The sequence below is a fragment of the Aquila chrysaetos genome, chromosome 7 (genome assembly GCF_900496995.4).
Source record: "Aquila chrysaetos chrysaetos chromosome 7, bAquChr1.4, whole genome shotgun sequence".
NCBI classification, from domain to species: Eukaryota; Metazoa; Chordata; class Aves; order Accipitriformes; family Accipitridae; genus Aquila; species Aquila chrysaetos.
This window is the reverse complement of record NC_044010.1, coordinates 36,397,162-36,424,059: the sequence shown is the minus strand read 5'-3', so window position 1 is coordinate 36,424,059 and position 26,898 is coordinate 36,397,162. Positions and strand designations below refer to the sequence as shown.

At 39.4% G+C, this 26,898-nt stretch overlaps 1 protein-coding gene and 1 long non-coding RNA gene across 3 annotated transcripts in view; one reads left to right on the top strand and one right to left on the bottom strand.

Moving 5' to 3' along the window:
• Nucleotides 1-21,245, bottom strand: part of TRAPPC10 (trafficking protein particle complex subunit 10) — a 43,333-nt gene extending 22,088 nt beyond the window's left edge. For both annotated transcript variants that reach the window (XR_005932809.1, XM_030019935.1), the window contains exons 1-10: nt 21,021-21,245; nt 12,519-12,600; nt 11,675-11,810; nt 10,364-10,560; nt 8,465-8,660; nt 7,225-7,336; nt 5,939-6,186; nt 3,521-3,667; nt 1,502-1,616; nt 244-320 (exon numbers count right to left, since the gene is read on the bottom strand). Coding sequence is in view for 1 of the 2 variants with exons in the window: in XM_030019935.1 (XP_029875795.1) it covers nt 244-320; nt 1,502-1,616; nt 3,521-3,667; nt 5,939-6,186; nt 7,225-7,336; nt 8,465-8,660; nt 10,364-10,560; nt 11,675-11,810; nt 12,519-12,600; nt 21,021-21,111 (1,401 nt within the window). In the remaining variant the exon portion in view is untranslated. The remainder of the gene's footprint in view (nt 1-243; nt 321-1,501; nt 1,617-3,520; nt 3,668-5,938; nt 6,187-7,224; nt 7,337-8,464; nt 8,661-10,363; nt 10,561-11,674; nt 11,811-12,518; nt 12,601-21,020) is intronic.
• Nucleotides 21,246-21,675: 430 nt separating this feature from the next.
• Nucleotides 21,676-26,607, top strand: LOC115343675. Its single transcript, XR_003924235.2, has 2 exons — nt 21,676-22,161; nt 24,900-26,607. It is a non-coding gene; the product is annotated as an uncharacterized LOC115343675 (long non-coding RNA).
• Nucleotides 26,608-26,898: the final 291 nt, after the last annotated feature.

Sequence of the window (26,898 nt, the reverse complement as noted above, 5' to 3'; positions counted from 1 at the left end):
CTCATAACTATAAATATTAAAGTTAATCCAAATATTTGAAACTCAGGGCCCATACAGGGTTCCAGCTGTAAAACAAATCAGCCTTGTTGCATTCGGTGTGCAAGCAACAACCTTTGATACCAAAATACAGAAATACAGATTTACATTCTCAATGTTACCTTCTCATGTTTGAAAATTTTAGCCCTATTCAATCTATAACGTAAACATGCAAAACTAATATAAATAACCAAAACTCATACTTACTAAGTAGTGTTTTTCAAAAGCTTCTACAGATGATAAGGCCTCTTTAAGTTTCTTATAAGGGCTCTGTGATGCATTGGCTTTAGAAAAAAGCAGAACAAGAGGCGTCACTTAAAAATACATTCCTATTTTAGTAACATACTTCCCTGCCCCTCCCTCTAGCTTTTTCCTTCAGTAGAAAGTAGAGAGAAAACTTAAAACTAATTTTATGTGGGAAACATCACCAACACTTTGAGACAGATCATGAGTTCCTTCCCCAAGCTCTAAAGTAAGATCAAGAAAGGCTGTTTCACAACTCTGTGTGTGCATGCACATGTGAGTGATGTTCAGGGTAGCAGGGTAAAGGCAAGCAGCAATATAGTAACTGTACTAACTTTTCCACACAATATTTCATAAGGTTTATTCAACCTGGAAACACACACAATTGTACTTAAATACCATATTGTACCAAGATATTCTCACAACTCCCCACTGCTGGATTTATAAATCAGCATGACAAAAGTATACTGTAATTTAAAGACATTTTACTAATTTAAACAACATACTTCAAAAGAAAATGGTTAGCAAGACCAAGTGTTTTTCTGAAATAGCTTGCTCAGTTAAAGTCTTTGCCAGACCAAATATGTGTCAATATTTCTAGAAGAAAAGCGCCCCCATTTTAAATAAATGCAACAGGCACCATAGGACTGAATTAAGAATCACACATCATCATACCTGCAAGAGCAAGTGAAGCGTCAGCCTGTCAGCTAATGCATCAAAGACACTAATTGTTCTAGCATATTTAACATCTGAAACCTTCTTCCCTTCAGAAATATCTTTGCGAGTGATAAAATCCATATGGAGTAAATAAATTTGATTCTTCAGCCTCTCAAGTAATATCACTTGTAGCTCCAGTTGCAGGTTATCTATTTGCATCAGATCAAGGATTTTCCATTTCTTTTTCAAATAATTTTATTTTTAATACTTGTCTGAAACTATTAAAAACTTTATTCAAAACCAGTACTGTTCAAAGACTATTTACCTAAATGCTGATAAATGGAACATTAATGGAAAAACTTATTACTTGCAACAGTAAGGAGGTGCATTGATAATTTAAAGTACTAGACACACATTAAAAGAATTTGTAAGAGATAATAGAGTTCTATCAATGTTTATATGTAATGTAGGGATACTTGGAAATTATTATGATTGATGTATTTATATACTGTGTATTTAAGACAATGTTAGTTATTAGAAAGAATGCGTACATTCCCGGTAATACCTGTTTCAGGGCGTTCTGCTCCCAACCCTGCTAACAGATCGACAGTTCTGTTAAGGTCTTCTGAATTGGGTCCCTTCTCTGACACAAGTCCACACAGGTAACCCAGAGATTTTAACTATAAGAGAAACCAGATGTTTTTCAGTAGGCTACAAAATCAATATAAACCTCCTTTTATTCTATTACATCATTCTTACAATACAATTCCACTGCTGTCATATTATACTGCTTATAAGATCTGTATTACAGTTGCTTCATGGGAAGGAAATAGAGAACCTTTCAGAAGTTAACTGTTATTCCCACAGTAGAAATTAATTTTATTAAGAATTAAATTGCATACAAGTTACTGACTCAAGTAACACTGGAACACATGCATATACACACACATCCCTACATGCATAACACCTAACCAGAATAAATCCTTCTGTTTTTCCATATAAAAATAGACAAAGCTTGAGATGTTTGGCAATAATCGCCAAAGATCATTTCTAATAACTGTGTCTGTATTTTTGAAAACTATATAATCAAGAAATGCAGGCAGTCTCCAGTACACTGATTAGACAAGCTTGCAAATTCACCCAAAGTATTGTATTCAGGTAAAAACCTTCTTGCAAAAGAGACAATTAGCATAGCTAATGGTGTTCAAACAGTGCCACACAACTACCATAGAATTCCTTCTAGACAGCAGCTGGTACACTTGATACCCAGAAATCAGCAGAGGATACTGTGTTAAAGAAGTTCAGTTCTGTTGGTCATTTGGTTAATTCATTTAGAATAACTCAACTACAAAGGTAAGCCCACAAAAGAAAAAGAGTCTCAGCTTGTCATATTACTCTACACCATATAAAATGGAGATGACCATTAACTTTTTTTTTAATTCCACTTAATTTTGTGATTAGCTGCTAAATTTCTTTCATTCAGTCTCTTCCACCTTACTGCTACTCATTATCCTACAATTTTTCCCTTTACCCTTTATGTTAGAAGAGCTATGACTGGGAGGAACATTTCCAACTCAGGTATACGCCTTCCACAGAAACATGTAAGGAGCATGGGAAGAATCTGATGCACCCATCACCACTTTAAACAATTCTTTGTTTCCTTTATTCTGATCTCCCCCTCCCCCACCTTTTTTTAAACAGTAACTCTTCACGGTGAAATTGTCTTTCTCTGCTTTTGTAATAAGACAAGGATCTTCTAGGGTCAGCTAGAGGATTCCTAAGTCTACTGAAATATGAACAAACTCTGATTAAAAGAAACAGAAATCTACAGGCTATGCAAACAAGAGGATGAGCTTATGCCAGTCTTCAAAAACATCCATGAAGATCACAGTATGCTATTTCAGTAGTTTCTGGAGTTTGTCATCTTTCTAAACTGTTTTTCAACAGTGGAAAGCAGTAACAACCTTGGACACCAACTCTTTCATAGAAACAGAATAAGTGGAACTTGAAAAGGTATTCACGTAATCAGGGAGGGGGCTTAACCAAACTGAAAAGGCCACTTTACAACTTTTACTTTATGGTAAGGGGTGGTAACTGAAAAATTGCAAATTATTACTTATTTGCCTCTTTCACAAGCCGCCAAACGTTAACACCTTCAGCGAAGTTAGGATCTATTACTACCATACTAACATACTGAAGACATAATGAACTCTGTAAGCAGATTGCTGTAATCTATATTTATAATGGTAAATGCATCCAAATCTGGGCAGCTTCTCCTGCTACAACTGAAGTTCACGCTCCTTCTCTCAGTCAACATGGACTGAGTTCTTTCTGGAGTTTAATTAGCCAGTCATTATCAAACTAGTGGATAGTTTGATAGTGGGGGGACAAAGAGGTGAACACACCCTAGTTATTCCCAGGTCTCATCTGACAGTGGGAAAAGTGGATATAAACCTGGATGTCTCATCTAGACTAGGCTCAAGAAAATATACCAAACCCCATATTAAATTCCACAACAAAGTCCAAAATCTGTTTCACAGAAACAAAATTGTAATACCACACCTGCAACACATCATTTGCTCACCTTCTCAGTGGCATAGCTCCATAAGCCAACTGTGTGGGAAACATTTGCATCTATTTGAGCCCTATCACAGCAGCCTTCTATTCTTTGTAAGACTTCCAAACAACTCAAAAATACCCAGCAATCCAAAGCTCCAGGAGGAACAGAGACCTGAAGATGAACAGATAAAATTAACTGGAAAACAAACACTAGTCAGATGACAAAATACTTTCAGGAAAATACTTTTCTTCATACAATGTAGCAGAGCCTCTTGGAAGAGCTTACTCTAAGAATACACAAAAAACAGGCCAACTCTCACTACCTCCTGAATAATTTATATATATTAGTTCATGAAACAAGGACAGCTAAGCAACTAAACAGTGATTACATTAACTGGATTTGATACATTCACTAAGATGAAAGAGAAGGAAAAGAAGACTAATAGGTACTAGTACTTGGAAAAACTCCAAAAATTTGGACTAAGCCCAAGGAAAGCAGAGTTAGGAAAAATTTCTGTAAATATACTACTACTTTCCTAAGGAGACATCAGATCTAACTGAGACTGAAATTAAAAGTACACTAAGAAGTAGATTAAAACACCTGAAAAAAGAAATTAGTCTAAGTTTCCTTCACAACAGTAAGTTTGTTAATCAAAGGATAAGACATCTGTCATGGACAACTAATTAAAGAATGGAGATAAAAACAAACAAACAAAAAAAACACAGAAAAAAAAAAAGAAAGAAAAAAAACTAAGAAAGGGTTATCAGTCAGGACATGATAGAGAAAGACAGGAGAGTTTGATACTAGAATATTTCAAGAATCAAGATAAAGATGAGCATAACTAAAGATCTGGAATATAATCACAATAATGGTGTCTCAAATTCCTGTTCATAAACAATGCAAAAATATTCCTTTTAGAAAGACTGCAGAAGTCTTGAAACACATAATAAACTAGGTAATTCACTAACGTGATGGGGAAGTTCAACATGCAAGCACAATGCATTTGGGAAAAAAAAAAATATGAATTCTGAAAGAATTTTCAGGAAGATCATCAGAGTAGTTTAGATTTCTGCTATGTCTTCAGTGGTGTCAAGCCATGTTAAGAGGTTTGCCTGTATTAAGAAAAAGGATCACAACAGAGATAACTACATGGCATGCACAAATAAGTGTCACTGTCTCACCCTGAACACCCGCATTCAGTTTAGATCACCACATCAAGACAGAAAAAGCAGAAATAAGAGACAGTGCAGAGAAGAGCCCCGAACATTGGAGGCACAGGACAGACTTGCAGTGGAGCAAAAGGGGAACTGCAGGAAGTACCTTCAGAGATTTAGGAGGCTGCATGTATTTGTTTTGGAAAGAAAAAAAAACAACCACACAACACACACACAAAAACCATACTATCTATGGGAATTACATGTTAGTTTTAGAATACATGAAGGTGTCGGCAATGCATCTGAAGTAGATTTTCTGGTTTTAAATACAGATGAACAGATGGAATTTATGGAACTTACTATCACAATGGCAGGCAAAAGTTAGTTTTATCTCTGCTATTATAACAGTAGCTGCTAACAGAGAACCAGACACCCATGGGATTAAGGACATGGATGAGTCACAAGGTGAAATCCAGAAATATTCTCATGCACACTATGCTGTTCTTAAAGATGTATTCCAATTCATAGACATCTGTGGTCCTACATGGAGGATGATCAGTGTACAACATCCCTGATAAAGCCTCTTTAGAGGATTAAAAAACACCAGCAGAAACTAAAGTATGGAAGGAGGAAGGATAAAGCATGAAGGCATGCAAGATGACAAAAAGCTTTGAGCACTGTCACTTGTTTCTAACTCTTTCTTCTGTCATTGGATGAGATAGCCAGAGACACATACATAATCCAGAAGAGTATTACGGGGCACCAAGAGGAATCACAAAGAATGACAAAAGGCAATTAAAGCAGCGTCCAACTTGCAGGGCAGTAAGAAGCCCTACTGTAGATGTTGTTTCTAGTTCAAAACTGCTTTTTGTTACAGACTACTAGCCTGCATATCAGCATGTTAACCGCTCTGCCTTATTTTCTTCAATACAACACTGTTATAGATTTAAATGATGGGAACTATAGTTCAAGTGACTGGTAATAAATCCAGGAAAGAAGCAGACAATTACCTACCATCTTAAGAAGTTAACTTTCCAGGTGAGAACTAGAATATTTTAAGTACAGGTTTGTTTTTTGGATGTGATGTCTCCAAATTTCTTTCCAAAGACATCCTCATGATGAAACATTCAACTGTAGCACTGTCACAATCTGTTATTACAGCATCATTTTGATAACTCACAGCCAGTGCCTACTGCATTCTGGTCACCAACATCTAAACTTCAAAAATCTTGTTAGATCATCATTGGATAAAATCATTCACATAATGGAATATATTACACTGACTCACTTCTAATAGCTTGAGTTCTTGCACACAGTTGTGAAGAAGCTCCAACGCTCGCTGGGAAACCTCCCATGGCCTCTGCAGGAAGATTAATAACGTGCACTGGCGAGAAAATAGGTAACTACGCAAGTCCAGTAGAGTAGCTTCTTGATTCTGAATTAGCTCTCTCTTCTCCATGTCTATTGGTTTTCGGAGAATTAAACCATTCCAGCTTCTCACTGGCTGGCAAAAAAACGTCAGCCAGTTTGCACCATCTAAGTAAATAAAGTTAATATCCAAAAATCAACCACTGCTTTCTATCAAAGCCTCTTCTTCCTCCCTCCAGAGGTTGCAAGCTGGTTTATTCTTTCTAGAGTTTATCATATGGATAAGTGACTTAATGTCTTAACTTCGAAAACAAAACAAAAAAACAGCAGAACTTACACAGCTAAGTAGACAACTGAATTTCAGAACATTCAAACCCCATAGGCATTTTGTCTTAATTGCATATTTGTTATTAGTATAGTGGCAATCAGTTTGTAATGTATTTCTTAGCAATTAAGCCTACCTGAAGTTCAAAACAAACAAACTTTATCTACTTTAGTATTTCTTACTCAGCCTTCATGGATAGATGTGCCCCCACTTCCAGGTACAGCATCAGGTTCAGTCAGGACAAATATATTTCACTGCAATTACTCCTGCACTATATTTTTACCAGATTCATAACACATACCTGATTAAAGCTGTTATGTAACAACATATGCTTTAGCTCATTAAAACAGTTTAATGTTACTTGATACTCTTTGCACAATAATTTTTCTTGAAGAGCAAGTTAAATCTTCTGTATAGTGCAGATTAAACACATATTTCTACTCAGTTTTGTAGTGACTACCAAGTGTCTCATGTAATTTGAGGCAAAACTGAATGCAGTTCTTCAGAAAGCTCTTTACTGAATAACTTAGCAGTCAGCTGTGAAAACAGCAACTGTATCTCAACCAGATCAATACTTCAGTAATTACAGAGTTTCAGGGCTCTGTTTGTAACAATTATCGAGTAAAACACAGGTTTTCAATAAAAATTGCTTCTAAGCCTAGGAGATTAAAACCAAAACTTTAATAGACTATAACTGATGTACACTTGAGTTTGCATACAGCATAAAACAAGAGCACAAACTGCCTAGTGCATCTTCACTGCAATGTACCATCTTTTTGTCCCATGTACACATATGGTACCCAAAGCACTGGGTTGTTTAGCGGAAGCATAGTGAAGAAATTAATACACTTAACGTTTATTTAACATTTTAAGACACTTACCACCAGCCCCAAAGTTGACAACATATTGAGAAAACAAGGCATCCAGTTCATCATACTGCACTAGCGCATCCTCAAATTGCTGCAGCATCTCAAAGACAAAGGCCAGTTCTTCCTTTTGACACACAAGCAATACAAGGAGCATGTTACTGATACTAGCCATGTCTGGTGTTACAGCCTGCCCCCATCCATATACATAGCTCTGGGAACTACTTTTTGCAACATTCTTCCCGTTCCAGTATTCACACATATAGGAAAACCTGCCACTGTAGCAGATGCACCATTTCTTCCTAACACAGGGAAGTTCACAAAAAAATTGTCATACAGCTATGCCAGTAAATTTTATGTATCCAGATCCTAACTGACTACAAGATATTGTTCATACATCTATTAAAAGTTCGAGTTTCAAAAAACAAACAAAAAAATTGCTGAAGACTCTTCTCCCATAATAGTAATAATTTTTTACCCCTCTGTTTACACTCTAAAGACACTAATTGCAGCATCACTAAAGATTCAGTTGTACACAGAGAAGACAGCCAAAGTGGCAAGTAGAAAAAGTCTGAGAATTAGATATATCATATGCAAGAGGTAGCACATGAAGTCAAAGGAGACATGAAGATGAGGTGGAATTGGTGTGGAGAACAGCACTGTACAGGGACCTGAAAACTCCACAGGAATCAAGACTTTTAATTCTATTGAACGAGAATTTCTTGCTTTTCTCTATACCAGCTAAGACAAAGACATATTTAGAAATACAAAAAAATTGAATTCAAGGCATTCTATATATGGATTACTTCAAAACAGACACTTATGTAAAAATTATCTTCATACATACTGATAATAATCTAAACAAAGAAAGAATAGCAACATTCATATTAAATACCAATTACAAGTTTGAGTGTCTTTGCACAGGCGCAGTAATGGGATATTTACCCAAAATTCAAGAGCAACTACTAAAACACTTTCTAGATGCAATTTGTTTGCTTCAGTTGAGGTTCACAAAACTTTGACAAGCCTGAAAAGACTCCGCTTCTGTAACAGCACTGTATTACAACGTAACACAAACCTGCTGCAAACAAGATCTAAAAATGCTGCTTTTATACCAGTCTTCATGTATCTTGCCCCAACCCTCAAAGAATGAACAGAACATTAAAAGTACCAGAAAACCAACTACAAAAAAAAAAAAAAAGCCATTATTAAAACCAGGACTCAAGTACTTTCTTCAATAAAAAGAGACTCTTACCTGGACCATGAAATACTCGCAGAAGCTCCACCCTGGCTCAGTCCTTTTCTCTCTCAAAGTTCTCATGTCATCTTCAAACTTGCCTAAGTTTTTGGTAAAAGACATGAGAAGCAATGTCCTGAGTTTGGTCAGGAAGGCATTCCAAGATTCCTGAGAACGGGAAGAGTCTTTCAAAGGGTCAGAAAGTACCACACATCTGTAAAGAAATTGATAAAAATTATTTTTGAGGAGGTAAACATAAAATTCACATATAAATGCACAGTTGAATATTGTGCACACCTGGCAGATTCAGAGTGGAAAAAAAAAATATAGTTTTTCATTCAACACTAATCAGAGGAAGAAACCAAGGTTGAGGGTTACGTTTCTTTGTGGGCAGGTATGTTGGGGTTTTGAGGTTTTTTTGTGTGGGTGGGTTTTGGTGGATTTTTTAAAACTTCTCCATGTATGTTTAAGTCTGTGATATAGTTTAAGAGTTAAGCATTTTCCACAAAATGAGTGCTATAAAGCTTTACTTTTTTTGAAGCAAATAATGGATACATTATTCCAATTACTTAAACATAAGTAATGGTGTAGCCATCCAAGAAAAAAAGTCTGCTTAGCAATACGAATCAGCAGAACAGTAATTACAGTTACTCCTGGCAAGGATTATGCAAGATACAAATCAAGATCCATTAGATCACATACAGTCAGGCTTTCCCAAGTCCCTTAAAATAATCCTCCATAATATATTCTTACAATATCTCAATTTGTTTTTACATGTCCTATGTGCTAAAACTTCCACTGCTTTTCTCAGAAAATAAATAAATAAACAGATCCCATTAATTCACAAGTAAATCAGCCTTTTTTAGAGCATTTTCTTTCCTCGGTTTTTCTATCACAGTTTAGCAACATTCAAAAAACTACCTATATCTCTAAAATCTCTCATCCAAATAACACAATTTCTGGTTAGAAAAGTCATCTTACCCTATGGCAAAATGATTAAACCAAGCCAATCAGTTAGAAACCAAAAGCAAACTACATCAGAGTTGTTGAAACTATCGGCCCAAACAGTCCTGTAATATATCAAACACTATCTAGCTACAAAGAAAGTGCTGCCAACGTACAGCATGTTGTAACATGCTGACCTGCCAGTCACTGTCAGCTCACACCAAGGTGCAATGAGTGCTTCCATCTACTCTTTTCAATTTTAAATGTTTATCCTGTCACTCATTCTTAGGGGGAAAATCTGTTTAAAGTTAACTCTTAAGGTTAAAAGAAAAAAAAATGTAACATATAATAGATTCAGTGCAATGTTTCAGAATAAGGAAGACAGTATCTATTAAAGCTAGTTTCAAATTAAGATTTGTGTATTTTGTTGACTTTAATGAAAGCAAACACAGTTTCATATACTCATTATTATTTTCCTTAGAATAAAAACATCTGAAGAAACTGGCTTTAAGTCAATCACCTCATAGTGGAAAGGTGATTAAGTGAAAGGTAGAAAGTACAATGGTAAAAAATAAGCCCTATTGGCTTCATATTCCCCTCTCACCTCACCCCCACTACCTGTAATTACATTCTTGCAAGCACCTAAGCAAACAAAAAAAATGAAGTTCTAAAAACTGATTATTACCACACTGTTCCCCTTAAACCTCTCTTAGCCAGGAGGAGATACTTGAAAGCTTTTTGAAACACATTTCAAAGCCACCATGAAACCAGGAAGAAGTGAAAACAAACTTCTCCCTTTATTGCTTGTGTCAGTCTTCTTCAAAGCACAGGTCTTACGGTACCATCAGTTTGAATGCTGGACATCAAGGAAAGTCCTTAAATGAGCAAGGAACCTGTTACATAGGGAGTTGAGTTTTTAAATCAGTACACTAGTCAAAAGGTTAAAATGTTTGCAAGTAAAAGAATGCTTACCTGTCACTTTGTTTATTACAGAAGTCATTTCTTATTTTATCTACTATAGAGGTTCGGGGAAGGATATTTGTTTTGTTCTTTTTCTTGGCATCACTCTCAACTACCACAATTAGCCAGTCCACTGAGTTGTGGGCCTTGAGAACATTCTGCCACTTGGTGATGTCATCCTTGACTGTAGTTTTGTACACTTCCGTGTCCTGGGATGGGAAGTGGTGAACCATCAAATCAAACAGACATTCTGAACAATTTCAAAAGGCAAATTTTGTTCCAACAGAAGCCAGACAGAAAGACATATCAAATAGAATTAGTAATGATAAGTTCACTTACTGAAAGAAATCAAATGAGGTAAAGTATAGTAAGGTTTGGGGGTTTGATTTTAATTTATTTCTAGTACTTTGGTTAACAGTAAATATATCTTAGTATTGGTACGTTAATCATTCTTTAGATTACTGAAATGAAGACTTTTAAACATAATTTAAATTCTTATTTTACACATTCTTGAACTTTACAACAAAAACATGTTTGAAATTACAAAGCTGAACTGTTTTATTCTCACACAGCAACAGAAGTGTGATATTTGTGCCTTCTAACACTGCCCAAATCTTCGTCTGTTTAAAAGCTTTTTCATAAAAATCAAAAAAATACAGAAGCATTGTTTGGCACTTTTTTGGCATCTGGGTTGGTTTTAAACAGATCAATTCAGACAACTCTTAAGGCTGTTCTGGATACTTTTTGATTGGTCACAGATCAAATGTCACCTTTGTCCTTCAACTGGATAATTAATTCATAACAGAGGCCAACCAAAAAGCAGTGAACTGTAGCTAAACAGGATTAAGACATTCCAAATCTTGCCCAGTTTAGATTGCTGACATGTACTAATACCTGACACATACGGAAGATGAACTAAAGAAAAAACACGTACCTTGAGATTTAACCTCATGAATAGATCATAACTGAAATACTCCGGCCACATTTCTGTATTATGAAGCAAGTGTGCTGGGCTACTGCAGTAACACTGTTAGATCCCAGTTTTTTTCATGACAAAGTACTGAAAATAGGTTATTCAAAAGCCTGTCCTCTTGGTGTCAAGCAATATTACAAAGAAAAACTGCTTATGGCAAAAAGTACTCAAGCTGACTAAGTTTTATTTCCAATAATATTGGGTATGCATGCTTATGCAACGGAGACTTAATTGTTCAAATAAGCATGAAAAGCAAATGAAAAATACCAGAGCGTGCAAGCAGAAAGTTAAAACAATTTCATTTTTAAATCCAAGTACTCAGTTTTTCATGATGTTTTCCTAATACTTACACAGCATTCTGTCCAATAAATATGAAGAAAGGGAAAAGTCAAAAGGGCCTTATTCCCCTCTTTGGGTAGTAGCTCCTCTTTAAACTGAACAAAGTTAGATTCTAGATGAATCATCTTCGGAGCACGGCCATAAGACCTACAAAGTTTAAAAACGGAAATTAGTGGATGAGACATACGTAGCAGAATACAAAAATGAACATGCATTTTGGGGAAGAGGAATAAACTGAAATACTCTGGTACTGGAAACTCACAAACTACACTTACTGCAGTTTGTATAAAGTTAACTAAAATTTGGTATCACTTAAAATGAGATAGATGCTCCTTTTTGCAAGAACAGGAGCTAGAAGCTTTTCAGCTTTCATTAAAATATTTTCTGTATCTCTAGGACCTCTAAAAGTAGAAAATTCCAAACAAGAAAATTCCTAAAATACTTTTTTCCAATCAAAAAACAGTGTGCCATGCCAAACTCTTTGCAGGAAAGTACATCTAATTCCACCTAAGTTCTACCTATATTCTCATTAAGAAGAAAGCATGTCACTTTCAGAACATGGCTGCCAAAGCACATCAAGGCACACACCAAGACAAACCCACAAACCACAAAACCAACAAGAGAAACACAGCATTAACTATCTTTTTTTTTTTTTTTAGGTCAAGCTCAACATAGCTGACTTGAAATGATCATCCTGAACATCATTTACCTGGATTATTTAAGTTCTCCTTTCCTCAAGTCAGTTGCTATATTCAACTCAATTTATAGTAAGAGCTTCTCAGAGCACAAATGCACACTTTCCCAAGTCTAAAAACACACACTGAAATAGTATCACAGAATAAAATGTAAGATTACCTTCTCCATTCCATGGGTTCTCTAGGAAGCTGCTGAGAAAGCGTAGGATATAAGGAAGTAAATAAATTCTGATCTCCAGCACCTGAAAGTGAAAGGCATTAATCTAGTTAGACAGTGGTTCACATCCCTTGTGTAGCTGGGCCTACCACAAGAAAATTAGCATTAGCACATGTTTTGTGCTTTACGGGCCTTGATTCCTCCGTCCCCATTATTCTGGGGCTGCTGTTAATACGAAGCAGCTCCCTGACCACCACACTGTTCTTGCTGCCTTCAGAAACATCAGGTCTGTTAACACGGTGCAGGTCCCCTGGAGTTGGCCCTACACTGACACACAGACAGATCTGTGGTTAGGCTTTAATCACTTGGGCTTTGAACAACTGCATTAAATGCAACACCATTGGAGTAGCTACTTATATACAAGATGGAACAAATTGTAGGGTCTACCATATGAAAAAATATACTATCAGTAGCCTATGAATATAAATTCTTAAATTGTTTTTTTCCTTTGGGTACAGGGAGGACATGACAAGGGAAAGACAGGCTTAAGTAAGTTCTTCCAACTTCTGATGGTTATCAGTATCTTTGAGCAAAGAGATAGTAAACTCTGCAACAAGGTACTTTGTCACAACATGTTTGAATCTAAACAGACCCGTCGACCACACTAGCCAACGCATAATGCCCAAATAGTCTTTCATGATACTTAAACAGAAGACATGGCATTTGACATCTGGCAGACAGACACATCCAAATGAGAAGGGAGGAAGGTCAAAATATATTTGCCACTGCATTTGATCATAGTGCTAAAATCTGTTATGTCATGTGCACTCTCTAAATCTGGGAGAATGAGCTGGCTCATACTAGTTTAATGGTACCGCTCATTAAATCTCTCATCTGCATGTTGCCCTAAGTTATCACAGCTATTGCTCCCTTCCCTGTACTTCCTCCTTACTGCCTCATCTTTGGCTGGCTGCACTCTCCTCTACTAAAGACTGCAATTTAATTTAAAAAAAATCCTTTATTTCCTCCTACAGAGACTCTACTCTTGCCCCTCCTCCTCCCACCCCACCCTTCCCCAGGATCTCTTGAGCTGAATTGCTGCATTTTCCAATGAAGATTTTAACAGGCATAGAGGCAATTCTGCTACTTCCTGGTAGTTTTCCACCCATTTCCTTTTTATGATCATCTGCCATTCTACAGCCCAACCTGAACAGAAAGATCTTCTTCTTACCTTCCTGTGGAACAGCGAGCTATGGCTGGAGAAGTACCTGACATCCCTTCTTCTTCCTCCCACCATGCAATCTCATCTCCTGGCACACAGCCAGGCATTACCTCCACAGTAGTTTAGCATGCTTTAGTTTATCTTGGAAACCCTTTTCTAGTCCACTCACCTTTTCCCAATTTTCTCATATATATTATTTTGATTATCGGCCACTAGCATAATTCTATAACTGTACAATAAAAAAAATTTAAATTTAAATTTTAAAAGTTATTAAATGCCAGAACAAGCAAAGCCAGCTCTTCTGATGTCTGACCACAATAGCTGTTATTCAATGATACAATTTCCTAGAATAGTTAAAAAATAAAATACAAACAAAAAAACCCCACCCGACTATTAGTGCTTTAGCCTTAAGTCTCCAGAAAGCACTTTATTCTTGACTCTTCACCTTCATCCTGTTTTGTCTGAATTAAGTGTACCATACCAAATCTTATTTAAGACTATAAACAAATATCTAAAATGAATACCAAAACAAGCATTAGTCATACTGTTAATGCTGTCTTATACCAAGTTACAACATCTCTATGAGCTAGGCCATGGAGAACAGTCTATTGATTTGCAACTCATTACTGCCCATAGAAGGTGAAAGGCGGCTTAGTGATTTAGCAACAGCATGATGACCACATCAAAACGATAGCGCATGAAGCTTAGAGCCCGACTGAAAGAATGAACCACGTATTTTACCTCTGGAGCACAACAAAGTGCTCTTTCTCTACTGTACCTAAAAATCTAATGTATGCCACAAAAAAATTTCAGAATTCAACATCCTGGGTAAAAAGGACTACTCCAGAATACAGAGGAGCTACTAAATGATAATGTTTAAGCACCCTGCTATTGCAGACAACCACATCCTATTATCAGCTTAAGAAAGGCATATTCATTTTAAAACCGGTCAATTTTTTCCTCCTGCATTGGTTTTGAGGGCACGTAAAATACACATAAGAACGTGTTTTATGATCAAGGCAAGACTATCGTCTAGGATCAGAGGAAAAGGGAGAATAGACCTTCAATGAAAAATACATCAGCTATCTTTTGAACACAGACCAAACACTGCTACCATGTATTATTTTAACTAACAAAACAATAGAAAGCAGTAATGTTCAAATGATATACATTAAAAAGAAATACTTCAGAGAAAGGGAAGAAAGGAGAAAGCATGTTTCCTTTCTTCCCACATTACAAAGTTCAGAAGGTATGCCCTTTGCTACTTACCTAGACGCTTCACAAACAAATTAAGACAAACAGGTATCTGTCCAGACATCAAATGCAAATAAAGCAGCAGAACCTTAAAAGGGTTTTACGATAAGCCTTAATCAAACACTGAATCAGACAGTGTAAGTTAAAAACATATCTATAACCTTCAAAGACTTGATGTCCACCAAATTGACATCCAAAATGCTAAGACAGCCAGGTCAGGCAAAAGAGGAACCAAACCTACTCAAACGAGTCTTGATTGTGGACCTGGCTGTAAAAACTCATTACGTAAACCAAGTAAAAAATGTCTCTATCATTTGTTCAAGGGCAGGCTGTATCTCTATAGAGCAGCTCATAACCATAAAGCTAATCCTGGGGAAAAATTCTGAAAATTATGTTAGTCAAGAACCAAAATGGGCATCTAATGCTAAAACACTCCTTGTTTAGGTTACAGCATAATGCAAAGGTGACTGAGTAACCTAGTAAATATAGCTCCAGAAGACCATGTGAATGTTTAAACTACTCATTTCAAAACTTTTGTGCTATTGGTCCCATATTTTCCTTTCCTCCATTCTGTCCTCCTTATCTTTATCCCTGATATTTTGGTAGATCAAGCCAATGCAGCCATCCTCCCTTCCCTCCAACCCCGTCTAGGATGCTTGTTCTGCTGCAGATCTGTACAGGAATGATATGAGAACCAGAATGATCACCTTACCAGGACTCCCAAGAGGAACACATACTCTTTGTGGCAGGTGATACAAAAGAACCATAAAATATTGACATTTTTTAGTTTGATGCCTGCCTAAAAAACAACAAAATCCCCAAGAATCTGGTTTTTTTTCCTAACACTTTCCAAACTTCTTAGGTGCTTTATAGGCTTTGTCACTGCAGTATCTGAACATCCCACTATTAATTTTTTTCCTCTAGAGGAAATTATCCCAACCCACTAACTACACAGGCAGTGTAAAATGAAAACTCCTGAGGTCAGATGACTAAAGCAGACAAGTATTTTCCTTTGATACCAATGACAAACCCAGTCAACTGAGATAAAAGGCTTCAAATACCTTTAAAAGAGCTCTGTGCCAAGACTACACTTCGGTGTGGTTTTGTTTAGTTTTTATCCCCAGATATCAGTCACAGCTAACCTTTCTGATCCCACTTATTTCTCCACTGGTAAAAAGTTCTGCTATGAATCTTCTTTCATAATTCACTAGCCTGTTATAAGGGGATCCACCTGAAATTTTGGAAGGCTGGTGGGTTTTTCGTTTTTATTTCTTTTAGAGCTCCTCCTCCTCCCCCGCAACCCAGATTCATGTTCAAAAGAGGTCTGAAAACCGGAACACAAGACAGCTTAATTGCTATATAAAAATCTTAGCTGATTGATTAGTAGCCTGCAGAAGAAAATCCTTTTAGTAAAACTTTACATCTTTACTTACTGCTGCACTGCTAAATCTGTAAAATAGGCGTTAACACTAACAAGAATATGCTGCTGCTTCTCATGACATATGTAATCAGATATTTAAGTACAGAATAATACTGGATCAACTATATGATAGTGATGACTTACAATGCAGACAAGAGTCCTGTTTGAGAACAGGGAAAATCCATTTATAGAATATAGTTATTTAAAGGGTCTCACTAGCAGCAAATCATTCTAATCACCTGGGCTACATGCCACTTCCTGTTGGCACATTTTTTATTACATCTACCTACTAGTAACAGAGGAACTTTTGCATCGAGCTCTTCCAGTCCCAGAACAATATTCTTAACTCCAAGCATTTATTTTCACTCCAAAAAGATGTAAAATTCCCCTCCTTTACTTTTATTAACCTTTTCTGTTTATGCTGCTCTTGTAGATATTTGCAAACTTTTTCTGTTCTCGGGCCTACAATGATTTTGCTGATGGTTTTGCTCTTGCTGTATCACAGCACATTCTGAACATGGACCAGATGAAAGCGATGCATCCCATTCTCTCCAAAGATCACATATAAAGTTCACTGTACTAAGAGTGTTGACAGTGAGAACAAATATGCACAGACACAATATACAGACAGATACTACAAGATGATAAGGACTATTCAACAACTGCATGAAGATAATTACAAAAGAACAGCTTGGTAGAAAAGCTCTGAAAAACCTATTCATTACTTCATTTAGCAGGATCGTCTTCAGTCTTCAGCCTCCTCTTTGTATGGATAGACAGAGCTAGTAATTTAAGCACAAACCAGCTACATAAGGACGAGTTCTTTCATCAGAACACTTGGTTGATATATACATGTAAGAACATTATATTAAAGTTCCAAAGACTTCCTCAAATTAAAGTTTCAAATAGGACTCATGAGAAGCAAGCAACATTGTTTAGGTTTCCTAGGAAAGTAATCTGCATTGTTTTCAAGATTACGTCAAGTCAACACTGCAAAGAAACTACCCAAGTTCAAGATGTCCGACGCAAACACTCAACTTGCCTGTTCAAATAAAAAACAATTCATGATGCTAAAAATAGTATTTCTACAGCAGCGAGAAAGCTAGAAGCTGACTCAAAATGCTTTGTAAACATACAAGGTCTGGTAGCAATGAATATAAATTGCTACAAACTTGAATTGAGAGTTTGCAAGGTAATGTGCCAGAGTGAGCATAACCACAGCTGGACAATGAAACTCCCCAGTGGGTTTACAATCTAGTAAGACCAACAGTATAAAAATGTGATTCAAACTAATTTGGAAAGGAGTCATGATGGCGCTCAGTCCTAACTGACAAGAACGATTTAATACTACATGGGATGCTGCCATCTTGAGAAAAGGGAAAAAACCATAAAGGAACAGCATCTTTCCATGAATATACTAGTTTTTCCACACAAAAAATACGGTTCCCTGTTTGCCTAAAGAAAACATCTCTAGAAGTTAGACAGTTTGCCTAGCTGAATTCTATTAGTCTAAATTCTCTATTAAAACTATGGCGTTTTGCAATTGGCATCAATTATACAAGCCACGTGGAATCTGTCTTTTTTATTCTATAGGCTGAAGTCTGTATATACAGAGTGCTGAATTCAGGATTGTACCAATATAGCAAATAACTACTGTTAGAATGCAGACTAACTCACAGATTTGAAAGCATAACACTCTTTACCAAAGAAGCATTCCTTTCAGAGTACTGGAAAATTTATTTCAAGTAGATAACAACATTTGTTTACAAAGCATCTCTGGTATGCACAGTGTTGAAAATAAGTTTCATTCCAAACAGAACTCTCTCTTCAGTTCTCCCTTATTAAGAATAAACCCTAAGAGTTCACAGGAGTATTTCATTATACAGATTTTTACCTGACAGAGATTAATCTAAATCTCGTAGCAAAATGAGACACACGACTTCACTTAACCTTCACTCTTCCTTCATATAATCAAAAACTAACCAACCCCTTGCAGGTCTGTTTTCCTCTCATGTGCACCTGCTAGGCGGGGCAGTTATCCCAGACAACTCCAACTGCCTGAAACCAGAACCACAAAACAAAAGATAAACTGTATTTGTTGAACAGCTTCTAATATCGTGGCTTTGAATGTGTTTTCTAATAAACCAATACTGAGCCGACAATTCTTGCTCTGGAAGACCAAGCTTCACCTCCTCACAAATCACCAGCAGTATAACGCCTAGAAGAGCTTTCCTTCAAGTAAGTCATTTTTGTTGAATGCATTTGTTTGAAATACTAGTCTCCAAGTACTCCACTTCTCTGGATAGAGAAAAAAGGAAACTAAAACACAGCTAAAGCAAAATGCATTCCCCATTAAAAGCAAATGTTTTAGTTTAAAAATGGTAGCAAATCACCTTTACAACATTCACCGGAGAGGTCATCTCTGAGCATCTCTTTTTGCTCAATTCGCCTTATTTTCTGAATTAGGTTGTCTCAGACCAAGCCATTCTAGTCCATACCAGTAAAGATACTACTGTCATGCTTGTTCACAGCACCAGAAATGTTTCCTTTAGTCCAGGAGCAAGGCATACAAATGATACATAACATTCACCTCCTATCTCATTTCTAAGTATGCTGCTACCATACTGTATGGTGATAAGTCCAAAACGTTTTGCAACCATAAAGTATGCTCACTCACTATATGAAATTTTCAATATCAGATAATTGGGCTTGACTGAAGTCTGATGAAATTTAATGTTTGGAATTTTGAAGATTTCCTTGCACAAAGGGGCCAGAGTTCTTTTCTGCCTTTACCAACAAAAAAGCAAGCCTGAGGTAGAACTGCGTGTACTTCAGCAGCCTGAAAGATATGTACTTATTCAAATCATACAGGAACAGTAAGGGCTGACATGCACCACCACCCCCCACGCACACACAGAGACTCTCCAACTCTGACTACAGGATAAAGCCAGCAAACAATCCACCTATTGCTAAAAAGCAATCCACCACAGCCTGAACAGTAGCATAACACCAACAAAGAAGGCAATGATATCCTCCAGACGTTTCCAATATGTACATTTTTCTGACTTTAAATCTGAAGCGAAATGGATTTCAAAGGTCTTGAAGTAGGCGAGTACAGAAGATGCAATACAGATATCACTGACTTCAGTTTATGAACTGCATCCAAAAAAAAAAAAAAAGAAAAAAGTTTAAGAACGAAAAAAGCACTTTTACAAAATAGTCTGAAGAAAATATACATACACATAGAGGTCCATAATTATATAGTTATGAGGTTACAGCTGGGTATTTTTTCCACATACCAGTATCAGACCAAGACCTTAATCATCAATAAATGCTTACTTCGTAATAAGACAACGCACACCTGTGAAACAGCTTCTATTTCAACACAAAGCATTCCCAGTGTTTTGCTGATAAAGTGCAAATATGTAGTTTGTTATGTCACCAATAGAGATACTTTTGACTAAGAATGAACAGCCGCAGGTTACCTTTTGTTAAAAAAAAAAAAAAAAGAAAAGGAGAATTCTCTGTGCTGATCTCATTCCCCTTAATTTTTTATTAAGAGCACTATAGATGTAGTTAGAATAGAACAGACTACTTCAGTTGGAAGGGACCTACAATGATCATCTAGTCCAACTGCCTGACCAATTCAGGGCTGACCAAAAGGTAAAACATGTCATTAAGGGCATTGTCCAAATGCCTCTTCAACACCGACCGGCTTGGGGCACCGACCACCTATCTAGGAAGCCTGTTCCAGTGTTCAACCACCCTCTTGGTAAAGAAATGCTTCCTAGTGTCCAGTCTAGTTCACGTGCTTGTATTAAGTGAACTTTTGTGTGCAACCCTCTATACCTGTAAGAGCACAGGAGCTCGTGTTTTACGTCAGGACCAGGGCGCACAGGTCCCAGCTGCCCGCCTCCGACACCTGAAGGAACTCGTTCATCGCTGGAACCACGCGATCCGGTTTGTTAAATAAACCGTCTCAGAGATGAAACCAAAGCACAGTAGTTGAAGATTAAATTATAGTGTCAGTGGGAATCCATCAGTGGGAATCTCTCCTCACCACAGAGGATGCCTTACTTCTCGTGACTTCTCTTAGCCAGAGCAGAACTACACAAAGCTCGCCGGCAAGAAGTTTGGGGTTTAAGATCTATTGTCGTATTTGAATCTCTTTCCCTAAACACCTGTAAGCATGACATTCGTTTCTGTTACTTACTATGGCCCCGAAACGTGCAGAAACAAACCCAAGCCTGCCCGCTCCCGTTAGAAGCGGGGGGGGGGAAGCCAGCTGAGAGGCAAATCCCGCCGCCAGAGCCCGTCTAGACGCCGCGTCCCTCAGCCCCGAGCGCCGGCACCCAGGGCGGCGGGCAGCCCGCCACCGCCGCCGGGAAAACGGCCGCCCCCCGCCTCTCCCCGGCCTCCCCCGCCCTGTCAGCGCCCCGCACAGCCCCCGGGCTTCAGCGCCGCCGGACTCCGCCCCGGGCCGCCCTTCACCCGGGCCCGGAGCGGGGGGCACCGGCCAGGGCCCCCCCCCCCCCCGCCCTGCACCGCTCTGGACGGCCATTGCTCCCCCCCCCTCCGCCCCCGGCAGCGGCCGTTAAGGCAGACTCACAGGTGACGATGGGCTTGTTCTCCATGGTGTAGATCACCGGGGGCTTCTCCCTGCCCTCCTCCTCGGCGGCCACCGCCGCGGCGGGGTCCATGAGCGGGCGGGGTCCTCAGCCCCGGCTCCCCCGCCCGCTCGGCGCCATGGAAACGCCGCCGCTCCCCGCCGCCGGGGGGGCTGGGACGGGACGGGACGTGAACCGGCCGCTCCGCCTCGGGGCCTGCTGGAGCTCCCCCCCCCCCCCCCCCCCCCCCCCCCTTCCCCGCGTCCCCGCAGCGCCGCTCCGGAGGGGAAGGCGGGCGAGCTCATCCGCTTCCTGGATCACCGGCCGAGCATTACCGCTTCCGGGGAGCAGCCGCCGGCCCGCCGGCGAGGGTCGAAGGCCGCCCGGGCCCAGCGGGGCCGCACCGGGGTTAACCCGGAAAACGGGTGAAATAAAGGGGAAGCGCGGAGCGCCGGGGAAGGGGTGGCGGGGTGCGCCTGCGCAGAGCGGACGGGGGACACAGCCCCCCCCCCCGCCACCCGCCGCGGTAGGGGAGGAGCGGTCGCTGAGGCGCGGCCGCTCCGCTCCGGGCTGGGGGCTGCCCTTCGCGGGCGGAGTCGTGAGGGCCGGCCTGCGCTGCCCGAAGGCACAGGTGGCCGGAGGCAGGGTTACCTGGCCGTCCCCGGCCTGCCTCCCCTCTACCCCCGCGGCCGGGTCGGGTCGGGGGAGGCCGTGCTGTCCCGCCGGGCGGGAACCCCGGGGCGCCGGGGAGTGCTGCTCTGAGGTGACTGTGGGAAAGAGCCCCCCCCCCCCCCCCCGCCCCCAGCCTGCCCTGTTCGCTGGGACCCGGCGTGAACGACGGGAATCTTTATGTGAATGCGTTACAGGACTTCTGTAAGGCTCCGGCGGACTTCGTGGGCAGCGGCCCGAGGCCTGTGAGGCTGCTGGGCAGGGGGCAGGGAGAGGGGCCTGCCAGGCTGTGGCATGGCTGGGCTGTCCCTGCGCCCCAGAGGTGGTCTTGGTTGCGCTGGGCCTAGAAGAAACAGGCGTTTGCGTGACAGACGCGTTGCCAATTTTCACAAGTGGATTTAAGCCTCTGCTCACCGCCTTTGAATAATCCTCTGTGGCAGCACGGAGAGCTACTATTTCTTCTTTTCTGCCCAGGTACAGTAAAGAGAAGGAACATACTCGTGGGACTCTGTACCACATGCTTTGTGCTTCAGAGCCTAGGTCACTCCTGTGGCTGTTAGAGCCCACAGCTCGGCTAGTTCAATGGGAGTAAGTGCATTAGGGATCATATTTTCCACTGACCTCAGACACTTTAAGCAGTTTTGTTGCAGGCCATCTTGAAGATAGGCTTTACATATCATAGTGAATCGGGTGACAGATGGCTGGCCTTATAATTCACTAGTTGCATTCTCGGAGCATGGAAACCGTGAAGAAAAAAGGGCAAGGAGTTGTGTCTATGGAGTGTGAGCTTGGCGGGAGGATTATAGGGGACAGAAAAGAACACATAGCATAAGCAGGTGAGTAAGTGGAGGTGAATGAGATGCAAGTGCAAAACTGGCTCATGCAAAGGAGGCACAATCATAAGTATATTTCCGTTCCAGAGCAATGCATAGCAGTTACAGTACATCAGTGAATATGGCCCTTAAAGTTTAAGGGTTTTTACTGTAGGTTTTTTTAAATGCATAGAAATAATATGCTATTACGCTTCTGTTGGGTCTAATTAGTTGTATTAGACTTCAGTACTCATAAAATTGACCCTTGTTTTACTGTAAACTGAGATCCTATTCCTTTGTTTTTAATAAATCTACTGTTCACCTTGGTCATCTGCAGTTTCTTCAGAATCAAGAATCCTAAACTTAGAGGATTTAGACTTACTTTCTCAAAGAGAAGTAAATAAGATATAGAAGAGCATACTGAAAGTAGTCTACCATAAGGGGTAAAAAATGAAAACCACTGCATACGTGTGTAAAACCAAATGTAATCTAAGGCAGGACTATAAATAATCTGTGTATTAATCATAACTGTTTATTGCACAGTGACATTGTGCTGAGGTGGTTTGGATGTTCTGTTCAAGTATTTCCAGAAGTCAATTTGTTTAGAATTTTCTTTCAGCAAAGACTTAACCCTGTCTCCCGGGCTTATAGTGTTGTTTCAAAAATAATTACAGCATCCTTGTAACATGTTTCATCCCATACTGCAGATGAATATTCCCAGTTTTATCTCTACTGTTTTGCTTTGGGGATTAATGGTTGTTTCCCATTCTTTGAATATTTTCATCAGCGTTTGCACAGAACTTCTCTTCCACCTTGGTTGTAACAAGACTTGTTTCCTTGGTACAGTCAAATACAAAATTCCTTACAAGGCCATAACTTTAAGAATCTTATATAGCACAATAAAGTGTTATATCTGATTATCAGGTTCACATGAGCAGCTGGATACTAACATTTTTTCATTACTTCTTTTTTTTTTTTTTTTAGTGCTGCAACACTAAAATGACAGCAATTATACATTATTTTGCACTATAAGTATGTGGCAAATATATGATTTACTGAAACAGAAAAGAAAAACAGTTACATACATGTGCAAAAAAATCATAAATTCTTTCCAGGAAGCTCCAAAGTAATTCATTTCATGCACCTGTCAAGTAGTCCATCCTCCACAGTCTAAACAACGCAAGTAGGAAAACAGGCAAACCCAAGTCAAATAAGCAGGAATCTCTTCCAACAGTCTCCCCTTACTGTAGAGTGCTTGTCCCCTTTTCTCAAAGTCAATAGTTCATTGGGACAAAAGTTTTAATCACCACAGAATTTCATATATATTCAATCATCTCCCCTCTCTAGTTTTTATATTTGCAGTGTAGCTGTTTCTATTAAACCAAAAAAACCCCGTGTCCTAGCCTTGCTAGCTGTTTTTGATAGCAAGTGAAGCAAATACATCTGCACTTGTGGTTTATTCCCACACCATCTCCCCCCCCCCCCCCCAAAAAAAAAGAGAGAGAAAAGAGACAGACACATTAACATAGGCAAGAAGATTTAGAAGACTAAGGAAAACAACTTTTCACTGTGTTCTCAGGTGTTTAATTGCCAAAAATACTTGAAAGTGAATTTGTCTGGGAAGTGAAATTGACTGGTCTCTGATGGAAAAAGTAGATCTTTTATAGCAAACTATACAGAGAAGAAATAAAGCATTTGGAAATTGGGACTTTGGCAGTATTGTTCTTTTACCTTGCATTTTGAAATGAATGGATGAAATTTTCCTTTGGGGGAAAATGTGGGAAAGGGAAAAGGGGATCACTTAAGTTGCAATTAGAATTTTCCTTTTCCTCTTTCCTTTACACCAGCAATGTCTAACCTACTCTCTGTCTCTACTGGAAATCATACATGTCTTAAGTGAACATTAATTTTGTAACCACAAAACCTAATCATATTATAGACGCCAGGCCATCGTGCTGCTACAGTTCTCTCCAGTTTTTCAACCTCATGTGCTTGGCAAGATAAAATTACATTAATGCATACAAAAGCAAAGCAATTAGCAAATTCTCTTCATCATTTCAGTTTGTTGGGTATCGGGTGCCTGAAACTTTTCCCTAGTCACATTAGCAGAGCAGAATTATACCTACATTTTAAGTGATGAATCGGTGAGAGAGGAGGAGCTGAACTTTATGTAGTTCATAGCCAGCCAGAGCCTGTGCAAATGCTTATGCTAAGTATCAGCTTAATCATCGCTATTACACCACTGGGATGGATCTTGGCTTTGAGGTGCAGTATAAAGGAGCAGATTAATCTAGCAGGCATGTGTATGACTGGATGAAAAGACTGCATCTATGTTACTAAACCAAGAAGAGTTTTCTGGTTTCCAAGTCTGTGTGCATCTCGGCTTTCTCCGAATTTCAGGTTGGTGTGGGCAGAAGTGCGCTCCAGCCCTTCCTTTCGTCCCTACCCCACAGTCTGGCTTCTGCGCAAAGGCAGTGGAGGCGTGCTGGCTGAACAGGGGTCATAGCACACACCGTCGTCTCCCTCGGATGCATGAGCACACGCTACCAGGGAAAACCACCTTGGAAAAAAATGGACTCTCTCTCTCCCAAAACAAGGCACACAAACTCACTCGTTACTTTCGAAAATGCAGACTCCACTCTTCATGCTGACTTTGTATTACTACACTTCATTTACTGTTTCAGTAGCAGTAGATGATGTTTATTCTTCCTACTTTTACTTTGTATATGTACTCTGATCTTACAGCCAGGTCACTTTCTCCTCATTTCACAACTTCTCTCTGCAATAGGGTTTATAAGGTATCATAGAGAATTTAAAATTTTCTCCATCAAAATTTTGCACGTTTGCAGTTGTTAATGTTCTGCTGTAATGTTTGTTCTCATTGATGACTTAAAGATTTATACACCCAGAAGTCACTGTCATCATGAATATATATATATATAATATGAATCAGGTTACATGGCTCGTTTCAGGTTAGGCTAGTTTCATGGGCAGTCTCTGTGGCTTTTGGGAACTCTCCCTCCTGGAGGAGGAATGAAGTCTGACTTGAAAGGTGGGGATTGTTTCAGAGAAAGAAACTGGTTTCAGATGTGCCGTATGTGTATATTTTACGGTGGTTACTGTAAACAATTAAAGGGTTAAATTTCTCATTGTCCCCTTCTATCATATTCCATATGCTTTGACGCACAAACCCACATGGCACAGGTGTGAGGCAAACAGGGCAAGTCAACATAGCCCACACCTTTTTCGGCTCCTGATTTCCATTTCCTTCTTTTTCCCTCAGCTCTTCGGTTACTAGTTTGTTTAAATTACATTCTCTGCAGGGCAGGACAAGGAATTTCATTATCTCTGTAAAATATTTAGCACTTTAACTTGACTAAAATAAAATATAGCTATAGTCTGAAGTACAGTATCAAAGAGATTAATGAGCTCAATAACTGCAAGAGAAGCAGCAGTGGTTTTGTGAGGAACTGGATCCTCTGTCTCAGGTCTCCCAAGGGGCTAGAAGGTTAATTAAACCCTGCCTCATTGTTATAACACTAAATCCTAAAATATGATGTCAGTCTTCGGTTCCCTACTGGGACAACCCTTGTTGAAATTCTTTCAAATATTTAAGAAGTAGGAAAAAGGAAGGAAAGCAGTTAAATTGTATCCCTAATTGCCTTATGTTTTGATGGAAAGTCCACTTCAGTAGGAAATCCACATTTGAAAATCTTCCTGCTGAGTTTGAAGATGATATCAGCTGTCCTATTTTGGGGAGGCAGAGAGGGAAAAGAAGACAAACAGAAAGAGAATGGTGTTGAGGAGGGGAAATGATCCCCAGCAGGCAAGGCTGTGGTAGGAGGAAAATAAAATTCCTATGCCGGGTTTTGATCAGGATGAAGACAAAACCAGCAGTGTCCACAATGTAATTGGTTCCTTCGCTCCAGTTTTGTCTGACTGCCTGATAGCCTTTAAGATAATGGAGGCCCAGGAGTATCATGGTAGATGCTAGGATCCCAGGATTTGCTATCAGTAGCAGTCATGAATGTAAAATTCCTTGTTCTCTCTAATCCACATATCCCACTGCTCCCATTTGATGACATCCAAATAAAGATATTTTCATGAAGCAGCATATCTTTATTCTCTACATCTGACCATACTATAACATTTCTTTCTGGTTTGTGTGGGGGTTTGACCCTGGCCAGTAGCCACACAGCCGCTTGCTCCCCAGCGGAACGGGGAGAAAAGAGGAAGAACAAAAGTGAGAAAACATGAGGGTTGAGATAAAGATGGTTTAATAGGTGAAGGAAAGAGACTGAAAATGAAGCAAAGGAAATCACTCACCGCCTCCCACAAGCAGACCAATGCCCAACCAGTCTGAACAGCAGCCACCTTGGAAGCCAAAAATCTCCCTTCT